At 34.8% G+C, this 24,302-nt stretch overlaps 1 protein-coding gene across 4 annotated transcripts in view; it reads left to right on the top strand.

The window, feature by feature from the left end:
* The first annotated feature begins 665 nt into the window (after positions 1-665).
* Positions 666-24,302, top strand: part of TFEC (transcription factor EC) — a 146,456-nt gene continuing 122,819 nt past the window's right edge. For 3 of the 4 annotated variants that reach the window (XM_045495381.1, XM_045495380.1, XM_045495379.1), the window contains exon 1: positions 666-910. In XM_045495381.1, coding sequence (XP_045351337.1) covers positions 713-910 — 198 coding nt within the window. In that variant the 5' untranslated portion in view covers positions 666-712. Of the gene's footprint in view, positions 911-18,456; positions 18,546-24,302 lie in introns of those variants that run through there. The other variant, XM_045495383.1, reaches the window with a different exon arrangement.

Raw genomic sequence — 24,302 nt, 5'->3', positions numbered from 1 at the left:
AGGACAGCACTGCTCTTCAGTCTGCAATAGTTCAAGTCAGAAGCTGAGTGAGGGAAATGCGGTATCCATTGTGGTCTGTTTTTCTATGTGACAGTTGTTCCTATTTTGTGTTTGTTTCTCCTTTAATAAGGATACAACTTTCATCTAGGGAGATGTATGGATCACTTGTTAGTGCACTTAAATGCACTAAGGCACTCCATCAGCTGGAAATTGTGACTTGTAGTTGAATTATTTTTGCACAGCGAATGGTTTTCCTTTTGACATATTTTAATATACTTGCACACTGAGAGCAAGAGTGGGTGAACAGAAAACAGACTGTTTTATTAACCCAGCAGTCACCTTTGAGGTTTGTACATGTCCACTTTTTTTCTTGCCTTTGTACATAATCCCAAGAGGCTGGTACCTGGCTTTGCTCAGAATAACAAAGTCAGGCACAAATCTCCAAACACAATTGTTAGCTGAATGCCAACTGTTTCTTCTCATCTTTTTTTTTTTTTTTTAACTTGAGCATTAAGAATTGTATCTTTATGGGTGAACCTTAACCATTAAAGAATGAGTTTGTTTTTCTATTTCAGATGCTCTCCCTATCATTTACTAGATTTATTTCATAATATGTAATCTTAGGTGATAAAAGAAAATATTTTTTGCATGTTTTTTGCAGAGATCCTTTTTTTCCCACATCCATTAATAGTGAGAAGAAAAGAAGACAAATATGTTACAAGCTCTAACGGGACTCCAATTTCAACAGAAAGAACAATTAGGAGAAAAGGAGAGGAGACTTCAACTCAGCCAGGAATCCAGGACCCAGCGTACACAGTTCCACATGCAATTTTCATGCAAACCAATGTTTCAGAGACTTTTCTCAGTAAGACCAGAAATTTCTTCAAGTCAATTACCATCTTTTTCTAAGGTATGCATCTGTATGTGTATATATATATATATATATATATATATATATATATATATAAATTATGGCTATAATTTCTAAGTAAATACAGTAGGTAATCACATCTAAAATCCATACATTTTAATTTTACTCAAAAGTAATAAAAATTCATACCCTTCTCCCAGCTCCCAGTAAGTGGTTCATTTAAAAGTATGTAAATATTAGAGCGACAAAGCATTCAAGTGCATAATTTTCTCTTTCATATCATCATTATTATCAATATCATCATCGTGATAATAAGACCAGTTGATATCTTTGAGCCTTTTATATGTTACAAAGAAGTTTCATATCATCTCATTTGATATGAAACCAAACCAATCAGTGAGGTGTGCCTTATGAATAGAAACGTTACTAAGAATGATAAGCCTTTGTGAGGCACCTGGGTGGCTTAGTCGGTTAAGTGTCTGACTCTGGGTTTCGGCTCAGGTCATGATCTCACACTTCATGAGTTCAAGCCCTGCATCTGGCTCTGCATTGACAGCGCAGAGCCTGCTTGAGATTCTCTCTCTCCCTCTCTCTCTGCCCACCCCCGCTTGCTTGCTCTCTCTCAAAAATAAATAAATAAACTTAAAAAAGAAGAATGATAAACTCTCTAAAAGTATTCCAAGACTTCTAAAATACAACTGAGTGGTATGGTAGAGAGAAAGCATGACATCTTTGAGTTAGAATTCTGAGTTTGCATTGTTAATTCTCTGATATTGGGCCTTCTAAAGCATTGCTTTGTTGAATTGTTCAATATGAGAGATAATAATTTTGCCAAAAGTGGTTATGGAGTTTGGCTGAAGATTACTTTAGTAATGAAGATTACTAAATTTTAGTGTGTAAAGGTAGCAAATGTATTATAGATGGGATTTTTTGCAGGGGAGTAGGTTAGAGAACATAACTTTGAAGGTCAGCACCATGAGTGTATGACCCTAAGGCTAGGAACCCATTCAAGGGAAAACACCTAGTAGATGGCAGAGGCAAGATTGGAATTCATTTGTTTTTCTGCGTGCCAGTACATATCTAGAATTCAGTTTCATTTATTTTTTTTTTTTATTTAAAAAAAAATTTTTTTTTTCAACGTTTATTTATTTTTGGGACAGAGAGAGGCAGAGCATGAACGGGGGAGGGGCAGAGAGAGAGGGAGACACAGAATCGGAAGCAGGCTCCAGGCTCTGAGCCATCAGCCCAGAGCCCCACGTGGGGCTCGAACTCAGGGACCGCGAGATCGTAACCTGGCTGAAGTCGGATGCTTAACTGACTGCGCCACCGAGGCGCCCCGAATTCAGTTTCATTTAAATACCATATTTTGAGGGGTGCCTGGGTGGCGCAGTCGGTTAAGCGTCCGACTTCAGCCAGGTCATGATCTCTCGGTCTGTGAGTTTGAGCCCCGCGTCAGGCTCTGGGCTGATGGCTCAGAGCCTGGAGCCTGTTTCCGATTCTGTGTCTCCCTCTCTCTCTCTGCCCCTCCCCCGTTCATGCTCTGTCTGTCTCTGTCCCAAAAATAAATAAACGTTGAAAAAAAAAATTAAAAAAAAAATACCATATTTTGAGCCACTACCTTTGACCGAGTTCTTGATCTATAAGATACAAATAAGAGATCTTACTATAAAAATTGTATAATGTAGAAGGGTAAATAAATAAATACATTTGAAAAAATACTGTACATACATGTGGTGCATTGTACTTGTACATGGGTTCAGTGATTTCATGGAAGGCTTTATTATTGTGAGGCATTTAAGTTAGACCTAGAAGAATTGCTGCATCCATTTTTGGGGAATACCTATATTGACTATATTTGCTTTAGCTTTCATATTAAGCCTATTCTTTAGAAAATACGACTATCCCATGAACCTCTTGTAAACTTTCAACCATGAATTCTTATTTATTGTAAATTAAGCTTTCAAAAGTCGTTGCTTTTTGGGGTCATGGATATCTTTTGTTTATAATTATTTCTGACTTTATTACATTTTTTATAGTCCTTCTAACTTTATTTAGTAAAATGTGTTTAGGCAGGAATGCCTAAATTTTTTGCTTAAGTTTTAATTTTTTTTAATTGAAGTATAGTTGACACACAATATTACATTAGTTTCAGGTGTGCAGCATAGTGATTTAACAAGACTATATGCCATGCTATGCTCACTACAAATATATCTGCCATCTGTCACAATACAATGCTATTATACTACCAGTGGCTATATTCCCTATACTGTACCTTAAAAAAATTTTTTTTATGTTTTTATTTTAGTTTTGAGAGAGACAGAGTCAAGCAGGGGAGGGGCAGAGAGAGAGGGAGACACAGAATCTGAAGCAGGCTCCAGGCTCTGAGCTGTCAGCACAGAGCCTGACATGGGGCTCGAACTCAGGAGCAGTGAGATCATGACCTGAGCTGAATGAAGTCGGAGGCTTAGCCTACTGAGCCACCCAGGTGCTTCCCTATGCTGTACCTTTTATCCCTGTGACTTACTCATTCCATATGTGGAAGCCTGTATATTCTATACCACCTTTACCCATTTTGCCCATGCCCCCACACCTCTCATCTCTCTTCCTAAGCAGGCATACTTTTCATGGAAAAATCACTTAACAGTGAGTGCTACAATCTTTGTCTTCTTAGAATCATCATCATTATCCTCCTTACATCCTCGTTATCAGAACAATAAAATCTTAGTACTTTTTAAGCAAGTGCTATGAGGACAGCCATCATGCTAAGCACTTCAAGTACATTATTCCTAGTTTCTTAATAATCCAGTAGAGTAGTTGTAAGCCCCATTGTGCAGAAAATGAACTGAAGCTCAGAGATTTTGAAGAAGTCAGTTCAGAAGATCACAATCAGCAGGAATGTTTTTGTTCTATGACTATGGCAATGTTGACACTTATTTGTCCACCTAGTTGGAGTTTATCAGTTTCTCACTAGGTTTATTAGTGAGAATTCAGATGATTTCCAGTACGAATAGCCCATTTGGAAGCAGATTAAGCCGCCAAAAGAATTTGTTGGTTTCTAATACTAGGAAGGACAGCTGATATCAGGGGTGACTGGAACCAGGACTTCAACTATGTTAAGAATGTGTTTATCTCTCCTGTGTGCTTTTCTCTGCATATTGTCTTTGTTCTCAGACCAGCTCCTTCTTGTAGCAGACTGGGTAGGCTTCATTCCCTCCAGGCTCACACTCTCACAACTTGCTACCCAGGAAAAGGGGGGGCTTATGTTAATTAGCTCGTGTGAAAATTTCAGATAAAGACTTACTGGGATAGCAGCTCCATCCCTTGGTCTGGTCATTTAGGGGGTAGTGAGTGCTATGCTCAGTTTCTATTAGGCAGGTGTTCACCTCTGTGGCTGTGGGGAAAGATAGAAGGGGTAGTGCTTTATTTCAATATCAGCACTCTGGGGGTACTCTACAGATATGACCTCCAGAAAACTATTTGGAGGTAGTCCCAATTTTTGCCTCTTAACGCAGGCCATCATGGTATCTGCTCTCAGTGTCTTAATTAATTTTATACCAGCAACACCCCAAACTGATATGACATAATAAATCATACCTGCAGGATGGAAAGTTTTTGTCTAATTTTTCCCATTAAGCTAAAGTATGTCAAGTTTGTTATGAACATTTGAAGTTGGTTTTAATATTTTTCTAGATCTTAATATTTTGTTATTTATCTAAGGTAGAAAATTTTGTCTCTGACTGGGAACTGGATCAGCCTCTAAAATTAAAAGAAATGAAAATCAGTACATAATGGATAGTTTCCAGACTCTACAGAAGTGATATGTGGACAGACATGCCTTATCCAATGGGACCATTTGGTCAACTCTGTCTTTGGTTAGCATATGCCAGCATCTCAGAACCTGATCAGTACTATGTGATATGGTAAAAATTAAATTTCTGGGTTGAAAAAGCTGAGGATCAGAATATGGTTTGACTTTATGAAGGATGCCACCTCTGAAACTCTGTTTGAAATCATCAGCCCCCTCATTCTTTTGACTCAGGCAGGGTGCTACTGTAAAAGATTATAAACTTTAGAGACACATAGTGTGCTAAATACATTTTAGATACTATGTTATGAGACTTCTTAACACATTGTAAGATACGTTTCAATAAATATTTATTAATTTATTTTTAAGAACGAAATTTGGCCGTTTTAGAGTATGTAAAATAGGAATCTTCTTTAAAATGGACAAATATTTCTTTCTAAGCACTATCATGTGCCAGCCCTGTGTGGAATGTTAATGGACAGACTCTATGTGGAAGCTCTATCCTCTTGAAGTATCTAATTTCATTCTGTTGATAAAATGTAGAAGGGATAAAAATTATGAGAAGAATGTAGTCCGTTTCTTTTCTATAACAGTTTCAAATTTTTCTTGAATTCCCCACTGCCCTCCCAATACTCATACCTTACTGGGAGACAGGTAGATAAGAGATGGGTCAGAGGAGATGGCAATTAGGGAGTGGAAAATGGGAGAACAATTTAACCTTTTAGTTAAATGTATTTCAAATCTTTTAGTTTCAAATGATTGCTTTCAGGTTAAATCTGCCTGTTTTTGGCAAATACTGTCTTTCATGGGTATGAAGCTTATGTGTCTATATGTCCTCTGACCATGCTTCCTGTTGGCTTCCACTGCTAGGTCTGTGGCTAATGGGATTCATGACCTGTCCCCTTGGCAGAGGCAGGGTCAATGGTTAATGCCAGTCGACCTTAACCTCAGTCACAGAGCCCAAGCTGGACCACCTCATATCACTTCTTAACCACTGGGGGCTTGCAGGAATATTTGTTAAGTCACCATTTCTGATGTGCTGAGGTCACTCAACACTTAGAGTTCTAAATGGAAAACAGACCAAAAGCTCCTCTCGTTCATGTTTCTTCTTCTCCCTTTTGGGGCTTCTGTTCTTTGCAGACCCTCCAGTACATACACACTAACGACTTTGACCCAGAACAGGGAATTAGGACCTTCATGTCTAGACAGACTTGTTTCCCTTTGTCTTCTTTCTACATTTTTCTCTCTCTTTTTTTTTTTTTTTTTTTTTTTGGAGGAAACATTACTTCTCCCTGCTATGAACTTCAAAAGTTCCTTTTTCAAGTTGACATTTACCTTTACTTTTCTCTGGGACCATGAGCAGAAGGGCAAGGAGTTGGAATGCAGAAAAGGAAAATATACAAGAGGTATATATCAAGGATATTAATCCTGAGATGGGGGTAAAACTTACAGAACAAGAGAAGGTAATAAAAAAAAAAGAAAACAATCACAGAATCAATTGCTAAATATTCCATGCTTAGATAAAATTTTCTAGTTGTACTTCGGGTGTTCTAAATTTGTCAGATAACCTGTAGAATTTGGGTATCTCCTCTAGATAAATCTCATTTACATTTATGCTGAAAAACCTTTTGAAGTTATCTATTTCAAAGACGTCTTAACAACACTAGCTTCAAAAAAAAAAAAAAAAAAAGCAAAGGCTTACAAAGGAAATAATGTCAAGTGTCCTTTGTATTACAACTTATATACTTTAAAAGTCTCTCTGTCTCTAGTGTTGATAAAAGGGAAATTACAGAAGCTATAGAGCTAATACACACAACTATGCATTGTCTAGAAAAGTTTTTTTTTAATCAGAATAAAGACATTTTCCTCCTAAAGTTCCATTTTGTTATAAATATGAGGAAAGCATGGTTCAGACCTGAGCAAATGTAGCTACTACTATCTGATAATGAGTGATGGATGAATGAAATGGTAGCAGGGGCTTAACTTTCATCCAAGTTATGATCATCTTCATGATCAAGAAGCCTAAAGAAGACACCTAATCCCCATTGTGTTTTCTGAATAATACATTATTCATTATTATACATCTGAGACTCATAGCATCTAATACCCTGTGAAATAGCTTTATAGCCCAAGAGTTTACTAATGGAGGAAAATGGCTCACTGAAACCAAGGGGTGCAAGAGTGGGAATCATCTGCTTCCTTACAGTCTTCAAGTATAAGACAGTCTTTCACTGTGACTCTTATTAATCCATACCCACTTTTCAGGATCTGTCTTGATTTTAAGTAATGAAGCAGAGAGAATTATACACCCTTTGGGGTTACATATTGTGGCCTCCAAAGATGTTATAATATTAATGTTCTTCTTCACTGATTGGCTTATAATTTTAGCATAATTTCTTTTTACCTATCTTGAAAATTGGTCACCTTTAACTTTATAATCTTCCTCCATAAATGTGAAGACTGTTGTCCGTTTTCAATTTTTCCTTGTCTCTTTTTTTGAGGCTTTTAATAAATTATTATGACTAACAGCCACCTTTTCAAAGTTCTCATGGTTCCTTGAAAATACATCATGGGAATTGACCAAAAAAATCATTAAAGGTCAAAAATAACATACACCCAGCAGATAACTTTGTTTTGCTAATTTTTAGTGGCAATGCTACTGTCTTCATTTTCAATTATTTTTTAAAATATGTAGGTGCGGATATATACATGCTAATTATTTCTATTAGCTTCCAGTATTTGAATAATGGTATCTTTTCATGTTAACTGATCCTATGGGTGAAATTTCAAACATAAATAACTGAGAAAGGCAGAAATAGTATACATCTCCACTTCCAATTACATTTAAAATATTAATCTATAACCATACAAGCTGAGATTCAGTGCAAGATTTAAGGAGATGTCTTGGGGTTTTGTTAATTGTTTTATCTCTCTAGATTCAATAGTTCTCAATCTCTCTGGCTTTTCTTTCAACTTTCTTCTGTTTGAATTCAAGGGACTGTCTGTCCACAACTTTTTTGAGACTTCTCCAGTCTGATTACACACTGTGTAAGCAGCAGTTTGGGCAGATACACTTTTCACTTGCTAGTGGAGATAAAACTAGCTTTCCTTCTCTTGTTTGGCTCCTAGTTACAACACTTTCCCTTAGTCCATTGGAGACCCACCTATTCCCTTGGGGCTCCAAATGTTCCCTCCTGCTTTCTTAGACATGTTCCATCTTGTCACCCTCCCTTAAATTGTTCCACCACATTCCAGGCACTTGTTCTCATCATATGCTGTTTTATTTTCTATACAGCTTTTCAAAGTATCTGAAAATAACTAACCTATCATGTTGAAGGGTCTGGGTGTTGTTTACTTGTTTACTGATTGTTTGGCTCAACCACTGAAAATGTAAGCTTCATGGGAGAAAGGCTCTTGTCTATCTTGTAGATGCAGCTCTGAGGACTAGAACTGAGTAGGTGCTTATCAATATATTTGTTTGATAAAGGATTTTCCTTAAAACTCTGCTTTGGGGGTTACTTTTGGGGGGAGGATGACTTTTCACACTATCCCCAGGCTAATTAATCCACTACCATGGTTTCAATAAATGTAAATGCTTTAATCTACACAGGTTATAGCTGACATCCTCTGAGCCTACAACCAAATATCCTGCTTCTTTTACCTGGATGTCTTTCAAACTCAATATGGCCCAAATTAGATTAGTAATCTAGTGGCTCCCAGTGCCTTCACATATAAAACAAAACAAAGACCCTGCTCATCGCTCAGTGTTTTGTACTTCATAACTGGAATACTTATCCATGCTCTTGCTCAATCCTTAAAACTGGGCTCATCGTGGGGTGCCTGGGTGGCTCAGTCGGTTAAGTGTCCGACTTCTGCTCAGGTCATGATCTCATGGTTTGTGAGTCCAAGCCCTGTGTCGGGCTCTGTGCTGAAGGCTCGGAGCCTGGAGCCCGTTTCAGATTCTGTGTCTCCTTCTTTCTCTGCCCCTCCCCCATTTGTGAACTGTCTCTCTCTATCAAAAATAAATAACTGTAAAAAGGAAAAACAAAAAGCAAAACAAAAACAAAAACGGGGTTCATCCTTTCAACCCAGTTGTCTCTGTTATTGCAAATTCTTATTGAGTTTCCCTCATACTGTTGAGTTTACCTTATAAATAGTTCTCAAATCTATCCTCTTTTCTCTACTGCTGCTGCCATTACCCTAGTCAAGTTAATTATCTTTTCTCATGTATTTGACTATAATGCTCCCTACTGATGTCCTAACTGCCTGTCTTGTTTCCATCCAATCTTTCCAGCCATGTATCCCTAAGGATCTTTCACCCTGTAAATGTGACTGTAGTATCCTTTTCCCAAATAAGCAAACACACCAACAAAAGCTTTTCAGTGGATTCCCATTCCCTTTCAGATAAAGTTTAACCTACTTAAGTTGCTTAGAGCAGGTTGTGTCCTGACTCCTCATGTCTTTCTTTGAGTACTCAGAAAAGTGAATGATTGATCTTTAGGCAATTTCCCTTACATTATACTTTCCTCAGCTGGACTATAGCTAGAAGCAAATTTAAGATTATATTCTCCAATAAGAACTTTGTGCCCTGTTTTTCCATATTAATGATTGAGAATGGAATATTAAACTTTGAAACAGAGGAATGTGTTAGGATTAACATCTGAAGATCAAAAATATATTCCTTAAGATTAAAATACACAAAAAGTGTTACTAGCAACAAAGCTTAGAATTTTCTTTGGGAATCATCTTTGGATCTGCTCCAACACATGAACAAATGTTTCATTGAATCACAGTTTTCAGACATTGCTGAATGGCCAAATTATTTTGGTCTAGAAAATTTTCAAAGCACTTATTACTTATGTCCAATTAGAGCCATAGAAATGTATCAATAACACCCTCAAGCATTTTCTAATTCTGAGGTATCATCTATTTCCTGTGAATAATTTACAATATATTAATATTGTCCCCCATCCCCACCCCCAAGCTTTTTTCTGCAATGAATGCTATTTTAAAAGTAAAATTCCTTTGCTGGTTCTTGTGAACAAAAACACTCCTCCTCTTTCTTTAACCAATTATTTGTATAGTCAGTCAGGTCTGCCATTGGGGCAAATAGTTTAAATATTTTAAAAACTGTAATCCTTGAATTGTGTAAAGTGTGAAAGATACATAGTGTATGTTAAACTTATTTAAAATGGTTACTTTCTAATTCTACTTTCCTTTTTTTTCTTCCATTACAGTTGGAGCATATTGCAATTGCCTTCTTTCACTGTTATTAACTTTTTCCCTTTCATCAGAAAAAAGATCTTGCTTTCTTTGATTCCCTTAACTGATATTTTAAAAGAACTCTTCCCTCTCTTGCTGTCTCTCAGGCAAGTCCCATCTCAATTGTACTTTGTCATTCATTATCAGTCTTTGTGTCCATTCTCTTATCCCAGCTTAGTTTTTTTCCTTTTTCTTTTTCTTTTCCTTTTTTGGGGGGGGGGGATGTGGGAGAGGTAGAAGTAGGGGGCACTGGTGTTGGGAGTCTCCTATCATTTCAGGCCTTAAGCAAATGAATTCATTTCAAATGGAAATTGCATTTTACATCAAAAAGTTAAAGTTTCTTTGTCTTAATAAATTAGAGCCTTCTATAACACATACTCACCTAAAGCAATTTTAGAATAGGACTTCCAAATAACTAATAACTGGAAAATTCTGATCTTGGGCTGTAGTCACTGAAGATAAGGAAAGACATCTGTTTCAGTACCCCAGCTGGCTTTTACACAGACATTTCAGACTCAGTGTGCTCCTGCTCTTTCTTTTATCTATGCCCATCTGCTTGTATGGTGTGTTCCCACCCTAACATATTTTCAGACCCTTGCCATAGGGCAGAAGTGCCTAGCAATTATTTGTTGAGATAGATAGCCCACATAATACTGTAAGTGACATCTGTTCTGTAGGAAATCCTTCCCTTGTGGCAGCAGTGTCATATTGGCAGCTCATAGGAATATCAAAATTGACATACAGGAACAATTGAATGTTTCATCTTATCCTGAATTCTCACTCAGAGAGCATCCAATACCAGATGCTTTAGAGGGCCCTGTAACCCCCTGACTCTTTGTCTTGTTCTCTCTACACCTATGGTAATTGGCAATACTACACTATGGGGAAAATTTCTTCCTGACCCCAGCTGGTAACCAAATTATGCCCTAAAGCGTGAAGATTGGCATATTTTAAGTTTATTGTAGCTAAGATGGTGAAAAAAGAGATGTTTTTCATATTAATGTGCTTACCAGATTGACCTAAATAATAGCTTGAATAGTAAATTCCACAAATCACTCTTAATAACTTATTATTTGGCAAAATTACAATGACAGATGAACATTTTAATCTTTTAAGAGTGTTGATCCCCATGTTTGGCAATTGGTTCTTCTTCTTTACATTATTTCAAACTGTTAGTAAGAAAATTCCATAATGGTTCAAGATTTGAATCTTTGTATAAAAGTGTATTTGGTAAAATATTAATTCATTCTGAGTAAACTCTGAATTTGTTGATTTTTAGCTGTTTGATGGTAAGAAGGCAGGCAGAATTTAGAGCCAAAAATTGGGAGCAATAATGGCTCTATTCATTATTAGAGCCATCATTGGCAAGTTGAAAATGCAATATGCAAGGTAGGTTCTGAATAAATTCACACTTAATTCAATTTCCCAAACAATCTACATTGGTGGTGTTACCCTCTTCATTGATTTCAGAATACCATGACAAACTCAGATTGAAAAAAGTTAGAATGGTATAATTGTGAAAGTCTTTTAAAATTAGAATTAAAATTAATCTACTCAATTACATAATTGGGGCAACCCATTTAATTATGTTTAAGTAAGACTTAAACATTTGGTATAAGTAGTAAGCTACTCTTTTACCTCTTTATAATTCTGTAGGTTAGCAATATAGGCTAGATTCATTTTAGCGGTTCTTCTTTTGCTGTTCAGTTGACTTACTATCGTGATTATCCTGGGGATTGATGGTCTAAGATAGCCTCCCCCAGAAGTCGGGTTTTGGTGTTGACTGTCTGCTGGCCATTTGTCTGTAGGATAACTTGATTTCTTCATATGTAGCAGTATCTAAAAGCAAGAAGAAAGGGGGCTAGCCTTAATGAGGAAATTATTTTATACTTCTGCTTGCATGTTGTCCTATTGGGCCAGACTCATGGTTAAATCCAGAGTCGATGTAGAAGACCATAAAATGGAGCAGATACAGAGAGGTTTTTCTTTTCTTTCTTTTTTTTTTTTTTTTGGGTGCTTCAACTGTAATAATCTACCACATGTTGCTGCCATAGTGCTGGTAGAAACTTATCTTTCTGATTCCTTAACACAATACATCCATTACTGGAATATTGTGCTAAATTCTGTAAATCTACAAGAGAATTGTGTAAATAATGTAAAGATCAATAAAACTAATTCCTCTTTCTATACATTTTAAATACAAGCCCTTTGTCAAATTTTATCCCAGCCTATAGTTTGTCTTTTTATCTTTTTAAAAAGATCTTTGACAGAGCAAACTTTTTTAATTTGGATAGCATCCAATTTATTAATCATTCCCTTTATCGATTGTGTTTTTGCTGTCATGTTTAAGAACTCTGTTTGTATATTGCTATGTATACTCTGTTTATTCAATTCACTGATATTTTGTTGAGGACTTTTGCATGTAAGCCCTTGAAAGATATTGACCTGTTTTTTTTTTTTTCTTTCCATTTTTTTTTTTGTATTGTTTTTGTGTGACTTTGATATTAGGATAACACTGACCTCACACAGTGAATTGGAAAATGTTAGTTTCTCTTCTATTTTCTGGTAGAGATTATGTTGAGGTGGTGTCAACCCTTATTTAAAAATGTTTGGTAGATTCCACCATTGAATCCATCTGGGCCTAGAGATTTCGGTTTTGTAAATTCCAAATTATAAATTTAATTTAACAGTTATAGAGTGTTGAAATCCCCAGTTAAAGCTGTAGATTTGTCTGTTTTTCCTTTCAGTTCTATCAGTTATTGTTTCATGTATTTTGATGCTGTGTTGCTTTATTTAAAAAAATTTTGTTTAATGATTATTTATTTTTGAGAGAGACAGACACAGTGTGAGCTGGGGAAGGGGCAGAGAGAGGGAGGCACATAATCCAAATCAGGCTCCAGACTCTGAGCTGCCAGCACAGAGCCTGACTCAGGACTTGAACTCACAAGCTGTGAGATCATGACCTGAGCTGAAGTTGGACACTTAACTGACTGAGCCACCCAGGCACCCCATGCTGTGTTGTTTTATATATATACATGTAGGATCACTATGTCTTCTTGGTAGACTGACCCTTTTATTATGTAATATTCTTTGTTGTTGGTAAGTTTCTTCTCAGAAGTTCATTTTATATGATATTAAAAGAGCTACTTTTTTTTTTAAGTTAAGGTTTGCATGGTATATCTTTTTTTAATCCTTTCAATCTGCATATATCATTTTTTAGAAATATGTTTTTTATCCATTCTGCTTTTCTGTCTTTTAATTGATATAGTTGAAACAATTAAAATTAATGCAATTATTGATATTTTAGGGAGTAAGCCTTGCATTTTATTTGTTTGCGATTTGTTCCCTGTTTCTTACTCTTTTGTTTTCTTTTTCTTTCCTTCCAGTAGGTTACTGAAAGGTTTTTTTCAGAATTTCATTTGACTTATTTACCATGTTTTTGACTATATATCAATATATCATTTTGATGATTGCTATAGTATATTACAGTATACATATATTTACTGTCACTAGCTACATATGTCACAGAATATGCTAGAATTGACATTTTAGTGCTTTGAATAAAGTGTAGAATATTGACCTCCATTTTGGTCTTTTTACCCTGCCAACTTTTAAAATATAATTTTCTTTATTTTTTCTACGTATTTTGAGCTCACATCAGATGGCATTATAATTTTTGCTTGAACTAACAAGCATAATTTTAAAAAATCAAGAAAAAATAACTCATAAAATAACAATTAAGAAATGACCCAATTAAAAATTGGGCAAAAGATCTGAGCAAATACCTCACTAAAGAAGATATACAAATGTCATTTAAGTGTATGGAAAGATGTTCAATATCATATGCCATTAGGGAATTTCAAATTAAAACCAAAATGAGATACTATGACAAACATATTATAATGTCCAAATCTAAAACACTAATACAATACCAAATGCTGACAAGGATGTGAAGCAACAGAAATTCTTATTTACTGCTGGTGGAAATGCAAATTGGGACAGCCCCTTAGGAAGACAGTTTGGTGTTTGTTTGTTTGTTTTTTGTTTGTTTTTAAATAAAACTAAACATGCTCTTTCTTTCTAATTTTCTACATAGAGGATCATGTCATGTATGAACAAAGGCAGTTTTATTTCTTCCTTTCCACTATGTATATTTTATTACCTCTTTGTTTTGCTTTGTTTTATTGCATTAGTTAGGACTTTTAAGAAGATGCTGGAAGGCATTGGTGAGAGGCAATATCTTTGTTCTTTTCTTTGTTTTTTTTTAATATTTATTTATTTTGAGAGAGAGAGAAAGCTAACAAGGGAGGAGAGGAGGAGAGAAGAAGAAGGGTAAAGGGGGGAAAGGAGCAAAAAGAGAGAGAGAGAATCCCCAGCAGGCTCCATGCTCAGTGTGGAGCCCAATGCAGGGCTTGATCCCACAACCCTTGGATCATGACCTGAGCCAAAATCAAGAGTGGGTCACTCAACTGACTAAGCCACCCAGGTGATCCTCTTTGCTTTGTTCTTGACCTTAGTGAGAAAGCTTTGTTTCACACAGTTCAGTTTAATATTAGATGTTGGAATTTTTGTAGATATTCTTTATCAAGTTGAGGAAGTTCTCCTCTATTTCTACTTTGCTGAGAGTTTTTACCATAAACGGGTGTTGGATTTTGTCAAATGCTTTTCTGTATCTATTGATATGATTATGTGATTTTTTTCTTCTTTAGCCTGTTGAAGTAATGGATTATATTAATTGATTTTTAAGTGTAGAACCAGTCTTGCATACCTGGGTTAAATCCCAGTTGGTCATGGTGTATAATTGTTTTTATACATTGTTGGAGGCAATTTGCTAATGCTACAATTTATTGAAGATTTTTGCATTTATGTTCATGAGAAATCTTGGTGTGTATGTTTCTTTCCTTGTAATGTCTTTGTCTGGGTAATGCTGGCCTTATAGAATAAGTTAGGATATATTCCTTCTGCTTCTGTCTTCTGGAAGATATTATAGAGAATTGGGATAATTTCTTCCTTAAATATTTGGTAGAATTCACCTGTGAGTCTATCTGGGCCTAGTCCTTTCTGTTTCGAAAGGCGATTAATTATTGTTTCAATTACTTTAATAGGTACAGGTCTCTTCAGATTGTCTAGTTCTTGTATGAATTTTAGCAAATGTGAGGATAGAGTTGTTTATAATTTTCTTTATTGTCTTTTTAATGTCCTTGGGATCTGTAGTGACATCCCTCTTTCATTTCTGATATCGATAATTTGTGTCTTCTTTCTTTCTTTTTTTTTTTTTAATTTTTTTTTCAACGTTTATTTATTTTTGGGACAGAGAGAGACAGAGCATGAACGGGGGAGGAGCAGAGAGAGAGGGAGACACAGAATCGGAAACAGGCTCCAGGCTCTGAGCCATCAGCCCAGAGCCTGATGTGGGGCTCGAACTCGCGGACCGCGAGATCGTGACCTGGCTGAAGTCGGACGCTTAACCGACTGCGCCACCCAGGCGCCCCAATGTCTTCTTTCTTTTATTCTTAGTTTCACTAGAGGTTTATTGATTTTATCGATATTTTCAAAGAGCAAGATTTTAGTTTTGTTGTTTTTCTGTATTAATTTCTTGTTTTAAAGTTCATTGATTTCTGATTTAATTTTTATTATTTGTTTTCTTTTGTTTACTTTGGATTTAATTTTGTCTTCTTTTTCTAATTTCCTAATGTAGAACCTTAGATTACTGCTTTTAGATCTTTCTTCTTTTCTAATATATGAATGCAGTGCTATAAATATCCCTCTAAGCACTTAATTTTCATTTCATTTGTTGTATGTTAATTTTCATTTAGTTCAAAATATTTTTAAATTTCTATTGATTTTTTTCTTTGACCTATTGTTATTTACAAATATGTTGAATCTCTAAATATTTTGAGATTTCATGCTGTCTTCTATTATTGATTTCTAGTCTAAATTTGTGGTCTGAGGGCATACAATATATGATTTCTATTCTTTTAAATTTATTAAGATGTGTTTTATGGTCCAGAGTGTGGTCTATGTTGGTGAATATTCCATAAGAACTTTAAAAAATATGCATTTTGTTGTTTTTGGATGAAGTAGCCTATAGATGTCAATTATATCCAGTTGATGAATGATATTGAATTCAAGTGTGTCCTTAGTTATTTTCTGCCTTCTGCATCTGTCCGTTTTTGATATATAGGTGTTGAAGTCTCCAAGTCTAATAGTGGATTCATCTATTTCTCCTTGAAATTGTATCACATCTTATTTCATGTATTCTATAGTTAAATCCATACATATTAAGGATTATTATGTTTTCTTATAGAATTGACCTCCTTATCATTATGTAATGGCTCTCTTTATCCCTGATAATTTTCTTTGCTCATAGATGTACTATGTCTGAAATTGATGTAGCTATTCCTACTTTCTGTTAATTAGTGTTAGTATGGTATTTATATTTTTTGTCTTTCATTTACTTTTAATCCATATATTACATAATACATAAATATATGTATATAATTATAATCTTTGTATTTAAAGTGAGTTTCTTGTAAACAACATGTAGTTGGGTATTGTTCTTTGATCTACTCTGACAATCTCTTTTGATTGGTACATATAGACCACTAATATTCAAAATGATTACTGATATAGTTGGATTAGTATCTACCATATTTGTTACTGTTTTCTCTTTGTTTTCCTTGTTCTTTCCTTCTATCTTTTTCTTCCACTCTTCTGCATTTTGTAGTTTTCACTGAACATTTTGTGTGATTCCATTTTCTCTTCTTAGCATATCCATTATATAATAAAAAACTTTTTTATTATTTTCCCTAGAGTTTACAATATACTTTAACAACAAATCCAAGTCCACTTTGAAATACCACTATATCACTTCATGATAGGGAATGTACTTTATAATAACAAAATAATCTTAATTTTCTCCCTTTTGTTCTTTTATGATTGCTGTCATCCATTTCACTTGTACATAAGCATACTCTCTCTCTCTCTCTCTCTCTCTCTCTCACACACACACACACACACACACACAAAGTGTACATAATCAAGTTCATTGCTACTATTATTCTGAATAAACTGTTTTTCTGTTAGATCAATTAAGAATAAGAAAACTACAAGCTTTTATTTTATCTTCACTTATTTATTCTCCTATGCTTTTCCTTTCTTTATGTAGATCCAAGTATCATTTTCTTTCTCTCTAAAGAACTTCTGTTAATAATTCTTTTAAGACAGGTCTACTGGCAACAAATTCCTTTATTTTTTGCTTGTTCAAAATAGTCTTTATTTTTCCTCAATTTTCAAGGATAATTTTGCAGGTTGCTAGGTTGTTGTTTTTTTCTTTCAACACTTTAAATATTTCACTCTACTCTCTTTTTGTTTGCATGTTTGCTTTTGCCCTTGGATAGATAAGGTGTTTTTTTTTTCCCCGTTGTGGCCTCTTTCAACATTTTTTCTTTATCTTTGGGTTTTTAAAGTTTGAATATAATATGCCTAGTGTAATCTTTGAAGCATTTCCCTGTTTGGTGTTCTCTAAGCTTCCTGGATCTATGGTTTGGTGTCTGACATTGATTTGGGGGAAATTCTTAGTCATTATTGCTTCAAATATTTCTTCTGTTCCTCTCTCTCTGCCTTTTTCTGGTGTTCCCATTACGTGTATGTTATACCTCATGTAGTTGTCCCACAGTTCTTTAATATTCTGTTCTGCCTTTTCCAATCTTTTTCTCTTTCCTTTTCAGCTTTGAAATTTTTAATTGTCATATCATTAAACTCAGAATTTCTTTCCTCAGTCACGTCCGGTCTATCAATGAGACTGTCAAAGGTATTCCTCACTACTGTAACAATATTTTTGATCTTTAGCATTTCTTTCTAATTCTATTTTAAGATTATGTCAGTCATCTGTTCTTGCATGTTGTATACTTTTTTCTACTAAACCCCTTAGCATGTTAATCATCCGTGCCATATCTGACTCAGGTCTTATATGTTACTCTCCTCAAACTGTGGGGTTTTTTGCCTTTTAGTATGCCTTGTAATCTTTTTGCTGAAAAGTGGACATGATGTATTGGGTGAAAGAAGCTACTATAAATAGGCCTTTAGTAATATAGTCGTAAGTTATGGGGGGGGGGAAGGGAAACATTCTATAATCCTGATTAGGTCCCAGTCTTTCGGTGAGCCCATCCATGCCTTTGGACTGTGAACTTCACACCTTCTCAATTCCCATTTTCACATACCATAGGTGGGACAAGATGTCTACATGGGGCTGATATTGGGTATTTCCATTTCCCAAGTAGGGTAGGATCTAGTAAAATAGTTTCTCCTGAGAGAAGGTCTTGTTAAGAAAAACAGTGCTCTGGTGTATTTCAAATGGTTATTTTCCCCTACCTTTTGTTAGAAATAGAAGGGAATTTTTCTCTGGATATTCATTGTGGGAGCCTGGTAGAACTCCTGGAGATAAAACTGATAAAAGTGGGAGGCTCCATATGTCTGGGTACTTCTAGATCTCTTAACTCTTAGTCTTGTCCTCACTGGGCCTCCAGCAATTTATCATTACAGTTTAGGTTTTCCTCCCATGCTACTGGTTCCCAAGAAGTTTTCTGCTTCTGGATTTCTGCTTGGGTAAGTTGTAATTCTCTGTATCTGTTTGTCTGTCTCTCCAGTTTGGAAGGGGGCAACAATTTTCCCTGTGACCTCACTATTCTGACAGATCTCAGAAGAGTTGTTGAGTTTTTAGTTTGTTTAGTTTTTAACTTGATTGTAGGATGAAGTAGCTACTTTTAAGCTCTTTACATTCTGGACCAGAAACCAGAAGTCACACATTTACTTTAGTTTTGTTTTTGCAGTTGGTATAGTAGCATGAGTGAAATGTTTTCCGTTTTCAATAAAGCAGAAGCACTTCATAGAGAAAGTAGGTTTTAAGGTGAGCTAAGGCAACAAAGTTTTGAAAATTCAGTGGTTTTATGGCCAAATATTAGACAGCATTTTGAAAAGGTCAAACTCTAAAAGGAATAAGTAACAAACTCTGTATTATAAATTCTGTAAATCTTGGATACCATTTTAATGATATCTTTGCAAGTGGGTATTACACCTGTTAATTAAAGTTGAAAAAATAACCAACATCCTCATTATTAGTATCTATAAGTAGCAATTCATCTGCTGGGTATCTCAGCCATATATATTTAAAGCGCAATGTGCTACATAAAATCAGTGATAGTTTAATTAGCATCTGATGGGAGTTAGCAATTTAACTTCAATTTACAGCATAAAGGTTAGGTGTGGTGAGCTCATTCTATAATACTGTGCTATTGTAATAATGAACAGTAGATTGACCACAGAATAAAAAATAAGAGTAGAGGAAAACCAAACACAAGTTTGGTAATCTGTAAAGGTACTATGTTCCAATAAAAACTGTACTCTAATTTTTAATTTTTAAATACTTTTGTTATTATGTGTTAGTGCTTATGGGAAGCTAAAACCTGAAGTCTAGTCTAGACCTAGGCATAATGTGAAAAAGTAATCATATTAACAGCAGTTGGTCTTACCCACCTGACTTCAAACTAGTTCTGATTTTTATAAAACTTTTCAGGTTACCAGATGCTAGGGGCAAATTCTTTGTAGTGTTTATGATTTCACACTCAGAAATCAAGATTATTTATGTCCTTTTCTACCTTCTTAATGTATTAAAACTACCTTACATATTATTTTCTTGATCTTCAACCTGTCTCAGTGGTTTTGATATTTGTCCCTAATGCTTTTAAAGCGTTCTTGTGGTGTTTGTTTTTATAAACTCAACTCACTTTTATAATAAAGTCTATCAATTTGTACAGCCTGGGGAAAAATAGAAAATGAAACAAAACAACAACAAAACCCTATGTACAATGTTTTTGCAAACTGCCTTTGAAAAGTTCTATCTCAGGAATACAAGAAAAGTGAACATAACCAAATTTCTGATACTGATTTTTTTCTGGGGGGGGGGGGTTATATCTATACAAACTTTTAAAGCTTGCATTTTCTCTAAGGTATATCCACCTATGAATATATTTTTCTAACATCCTCTTAGATCTTTTTTCACTACCAAGGCATCAGAAATCAATGAAGTCATATAGTTGGAAAGGAAGCAGAAATAATTCTATAAAAAGCAAGAGATTATTTTAGCCATAAACAGATGTGAGAAAAAAAAGTATGGGCCTTGAAGTTACAAAGGCAATATGCATTTGGTAAGAGCACAATGACAAAGTAATAAAAAACAAAAAAAAAAGCAAAACAAGAGCAAATTCCATCTAAAACTAACAGGGTAAGTCATATATTATATTGTAAATTAGGTAAATTTAATCTTTAGAATTTAAAACCTCAAATTCTGCATTTTTAATTTTTTTCTCCTAAAGCCCTATCTTGCCCATTTTGTTGCCCTGTACCTTTATAATCTCTCTTCTTCATTGTGTGTCCCTGGGAAATTTTTTTTTTGCTTTAAACACAAAAATGATGGCCTTATCTATGAGCTGTACCTGTAGGTTTTTCTACTTTCTGCTTTTCAAGCATATGCTTCTGTAGACGACACTGCAGACTTCATGTGTCTTACCATGGTTTCATGGATGTCACGTCTTGCCTCTTACTAGGAAACTTTCCCTTGAGGACAAGGCCCAAGACCACTGCTTTCTTTGAAACTTCAAAGTATTCAGTCTGCTGATGTGTTAACTCAATAGATACTCAGTAAATGTTAATTGGTTGAATACAGGAGCCAATGAAAGGAATGCAAATTCTTTTACCTTTGCTAGGAATGGTTAATCTATTCTATTTTAGGAAAGGCTTAAATTGCTGTAAGGGCATTTGTTGGAGCTGTTTATTAATTCAACTTGTTTTGTTGTTGTAGAGCCAAAAGACATTGACTGGCTTTCTGGTAATGATCATATTCATTCTACAGTATACTTTTTGGACACAAGATTAGAGATCTGACAATTAGAGTAATCTGACAATTACTCACTGACTTCTGAGGTGACCTACATTTTCTACATTAAAAAAAAAAAGTGAGGGTGGGCTGCCGTAAGGGAGCAGTAGTGATGATCACAGACATCTATCTTGTGTTTTTGGTGGAGATTTTCCAACTTAAACAAATTAATTAAATTTATTAATGTGGTGAGTCTCTCCTTCAGTCATGGCCCTGATTTGAAGTCAATTAGAAGAATACTATCAAGGAAGAATGTATATTGAGTAAACTTTAATTTATACACACACACACATCAATCTTTCTTTTTAAGCTATGGGTTTTAAAACTTTACCATAATAGGAAATAATTCTTTAGTTGAAAAATAAAATGCTAAAACACCTGATTATGCTTATTTTGCCTCAGGTAACATATTTATTTTAGAAATGATAAGATACATGGAAGATGTATTTGTCAAGATTTTTGTCTGTTTAAATTTGCAGTTCCAAGGCAGTGTTTTAATCCTATTAAAGCTAATTGAATGGAGTCTGCAGGCTTTGTCAGTTAGGTGAAGTTCAAGTTGTAACTACTATTAAGAGAAGAAAAATATAAGAACCAAACAGTAACGCCTAACTTCTGCTATTTATTCTTTCCACTTGAACCTTAGGGCAATGTGAAAGAATGCTTTCTGAATTCACAGGGCAATTCATTGGAGACATTGGGATGAGATCTGATCTCTGAAAGGACAATTAGCCGGTTAAAAAAAAAAAAAGGGGCCCCTGTGTTTAGGAGTTTAAATATTTCTTTATGGGTCATCCAGTAGCTCTACTGGAGATTGAGGTTTTACAGTGTTTCCATTAAAATACTACTTTCCAGAGCAAACACTGTCAATAAAAAAATTTGCTCCAGGCTAAAGTTGGCATCAAGATTCTAGTCTAGAAGCTATTTTGTTTTAGAAATTCATTTGGACCAGTTTAGCTTAATGGTTAAGGGTATGAATAAATGTGTCCAATTGCTTTTTTTTTCTTTTTTTTTTTTTTCAGTGTAGTTATGAAATTCTTTTTTCAATGTTCTTTCCAACTGGACAATTTTTTCTCTACGCATCTAAAACAGGCACGTGTTGGGGCGCCTGGGTGGCGCAGTCGGTTAAGCGTCCGACTTCAGCCAGGTCACGATCTCGCGGTCCGTGAGTTTGAGCCCCGCGTCAGGCTCTGGGCTGATGGCTCAGAGCCTGGAGCCTGTTTCCGATTCTGTGTCTCCCTCTCTCTCTGCCCCTCCCCCGTTCATGCTCTGTCTCTCTCTGTCCCAAAAATAAATAAACGTTGAAAAAAAAAAATTAAAAAAATAAAAAATAAAAAAATAAAACAGGCACGTGTTTATAAAAAGAGCAGTTTGGAACTTGGCACAGTTTCAATTTTGGATGATTTTGTAAATTGGGTTAAGTGATTAGTTCTTATTTATTATTATTTCAAAATTTCATGTCTAAAATGTTTAGAGTACAACCTAATTTTGATATTTATTGAAAGCCAAATATCTTTGTTTATGTAGGGTCTTGAGTCTCTGTTCTTATTCTCCCATAGGAAGATTTTATAAATAAAGAATGATGAATTTTTAATGGCAGTGATACTATAAATGTTTATGAATTGCTTATATTAAAAATCTATTTGTGATGACCTAATTGGGGAAAAATCCTAAATTTTTATGTGAAAGACAACAACAACTTATTTCACCATTTACACAATATTTGCTTTTTAGGATCTTACATTATTTAATAAGTTTTCAACAATTAAAAGTTCTGTGTAGTCTAACCATGAGATTTCAGAAAAGATATCACTCTTGATTCTAGTTTAGATCTCCAGAACAGCTTCTCCAGTTTTTAACATGGCATGATTCTATTGGTAAAACTTTTTTGAGCACCTGCAAATTATGTATGCCTATTACATTTAGAAATTTATACTCATGATATTGTACTAATATATTTTCTGATAAAAATAGTTTGTATTTGTGAAAAAATAAGCAATAGTAAAATTCTAGTATTTCCTACTTTCACCCCACTGGTAAGACCTCACTTAGAGACCAATATCCTAGATAGCAGCTGTCAGTTTGTATCTGGGAGAAGTCATGCTGGATCTCTGTGGTTGGGGACCTCTTCTCAAACTTTGACACCCTTGGCTTCTGGACAGAGGAGAAGTTCCAGGGATACTGGCAGAAGGACAGAATTTATCCCTTATTTTAAAATCAGCTTCTTCAAATTTTCCTATTTGTGTGCATTTTACTCCCATAGCTAATGATTGAAATCTACCTGTTCTTAAGGCCCAACTTCAATGATCCTTCCTCAGAGATAATTTTCTTAGTCTTTCCACCCTCAGTGGGAATTAATATCTCTTTTCCTAAATCATTATTCAAATTTATGTTTTAAGACTAGTCATAGCTACCTTTATCAGAGTTTAAAAATATATATTTATATATTTTAATTCACTTATTTATGTTTTTTAGCCTATGAGACTATTGAATATTTCATCATTGTACCCCCATCAGTGCCGATGATTATTTGTGCATCATGGTCATTCAGTAAGCACTTTTGGCTAACTTCTTGCTCATGCCACTGTAAAAATTTTTAAATGGTCCTCTTGCTCAAGGGTCAACCCCTTCCCATCATTTTGCATGTTCTAACACATTACATTTCTGAAGTAGAGCTCCACTTGTGTCATTCTTGCACTAAAAAGCATTCATTGGCTACTTTTCCAATTAAATATATACTCTTCATCCTTACATTCAAGGCCTTAAATGATCTGGTCTATTTCCACTTTTTCATTGTTAGTTCTTTACTATTTTTTATGCACCATATTTTCAGGTCCAAGCATTATGCTCATTATTCATCAAATGTTTCTTATGATAAATAATATGGAGTAATTATAGGTCATAAGATAGATATTGTTTCCAGTTACTATCGATTTAAGCAAATACATGCCAACGTTATAGTGAAATATTGATTTAGTGACAATGCATTGTGGTGAATTTATAGTTGACGAAATATTTATAGGTGAAGAGATTTTTTAAAAATGTACAATGTTATATTACTTTCAGGTGTACAACATATTGATTCAACAATTCTATACACTGTTCAGTGCTCACCATTATAAGTGTAGTCACCAACTATAGTGTTATTATAATATTATTGACTATATTTCCTATGCTGTACTTTTAATCTCTGTGACTTACTTTTTTTTATAACTGGAAGTCTGTACATTTTAATACCCTTTATTTAATTCAATTATCCCTTCATTCATGTCCCCATTGGCAACCACCAGTTTGCTGTATTTGAGTCTGTTTGTTTTGCTTTTTAGATTCCACAGGTTAGTATACATGAAAAGATTAAAATATAAGACAGTGAACAACTTTTTCAAATTTGTACAATCGTTACGTAAAAGAACTGATACTTGGACCCATGATTG

Source organism: Leopardus geoffroyi, chromosome A2, assembly GCF_018350155.1.
Source record: "Leopardus geoffroyi isolate Oge1 chromosome A2, O.geoffroyi_Oge1_pat1.0, whole genome shotgun sequence".
Lineage (NCBI taxonomy): Eukaryota > Metazoa > Chordata > Mammalia > Carnivora > Felidae > Leopardus > Leopardus geoffroyi.
The sequence above is the reverse complement of the archived record's forward strand: the minus strand, read 5'-3'. Positions and strand labels throughout refer to the sequence as shown.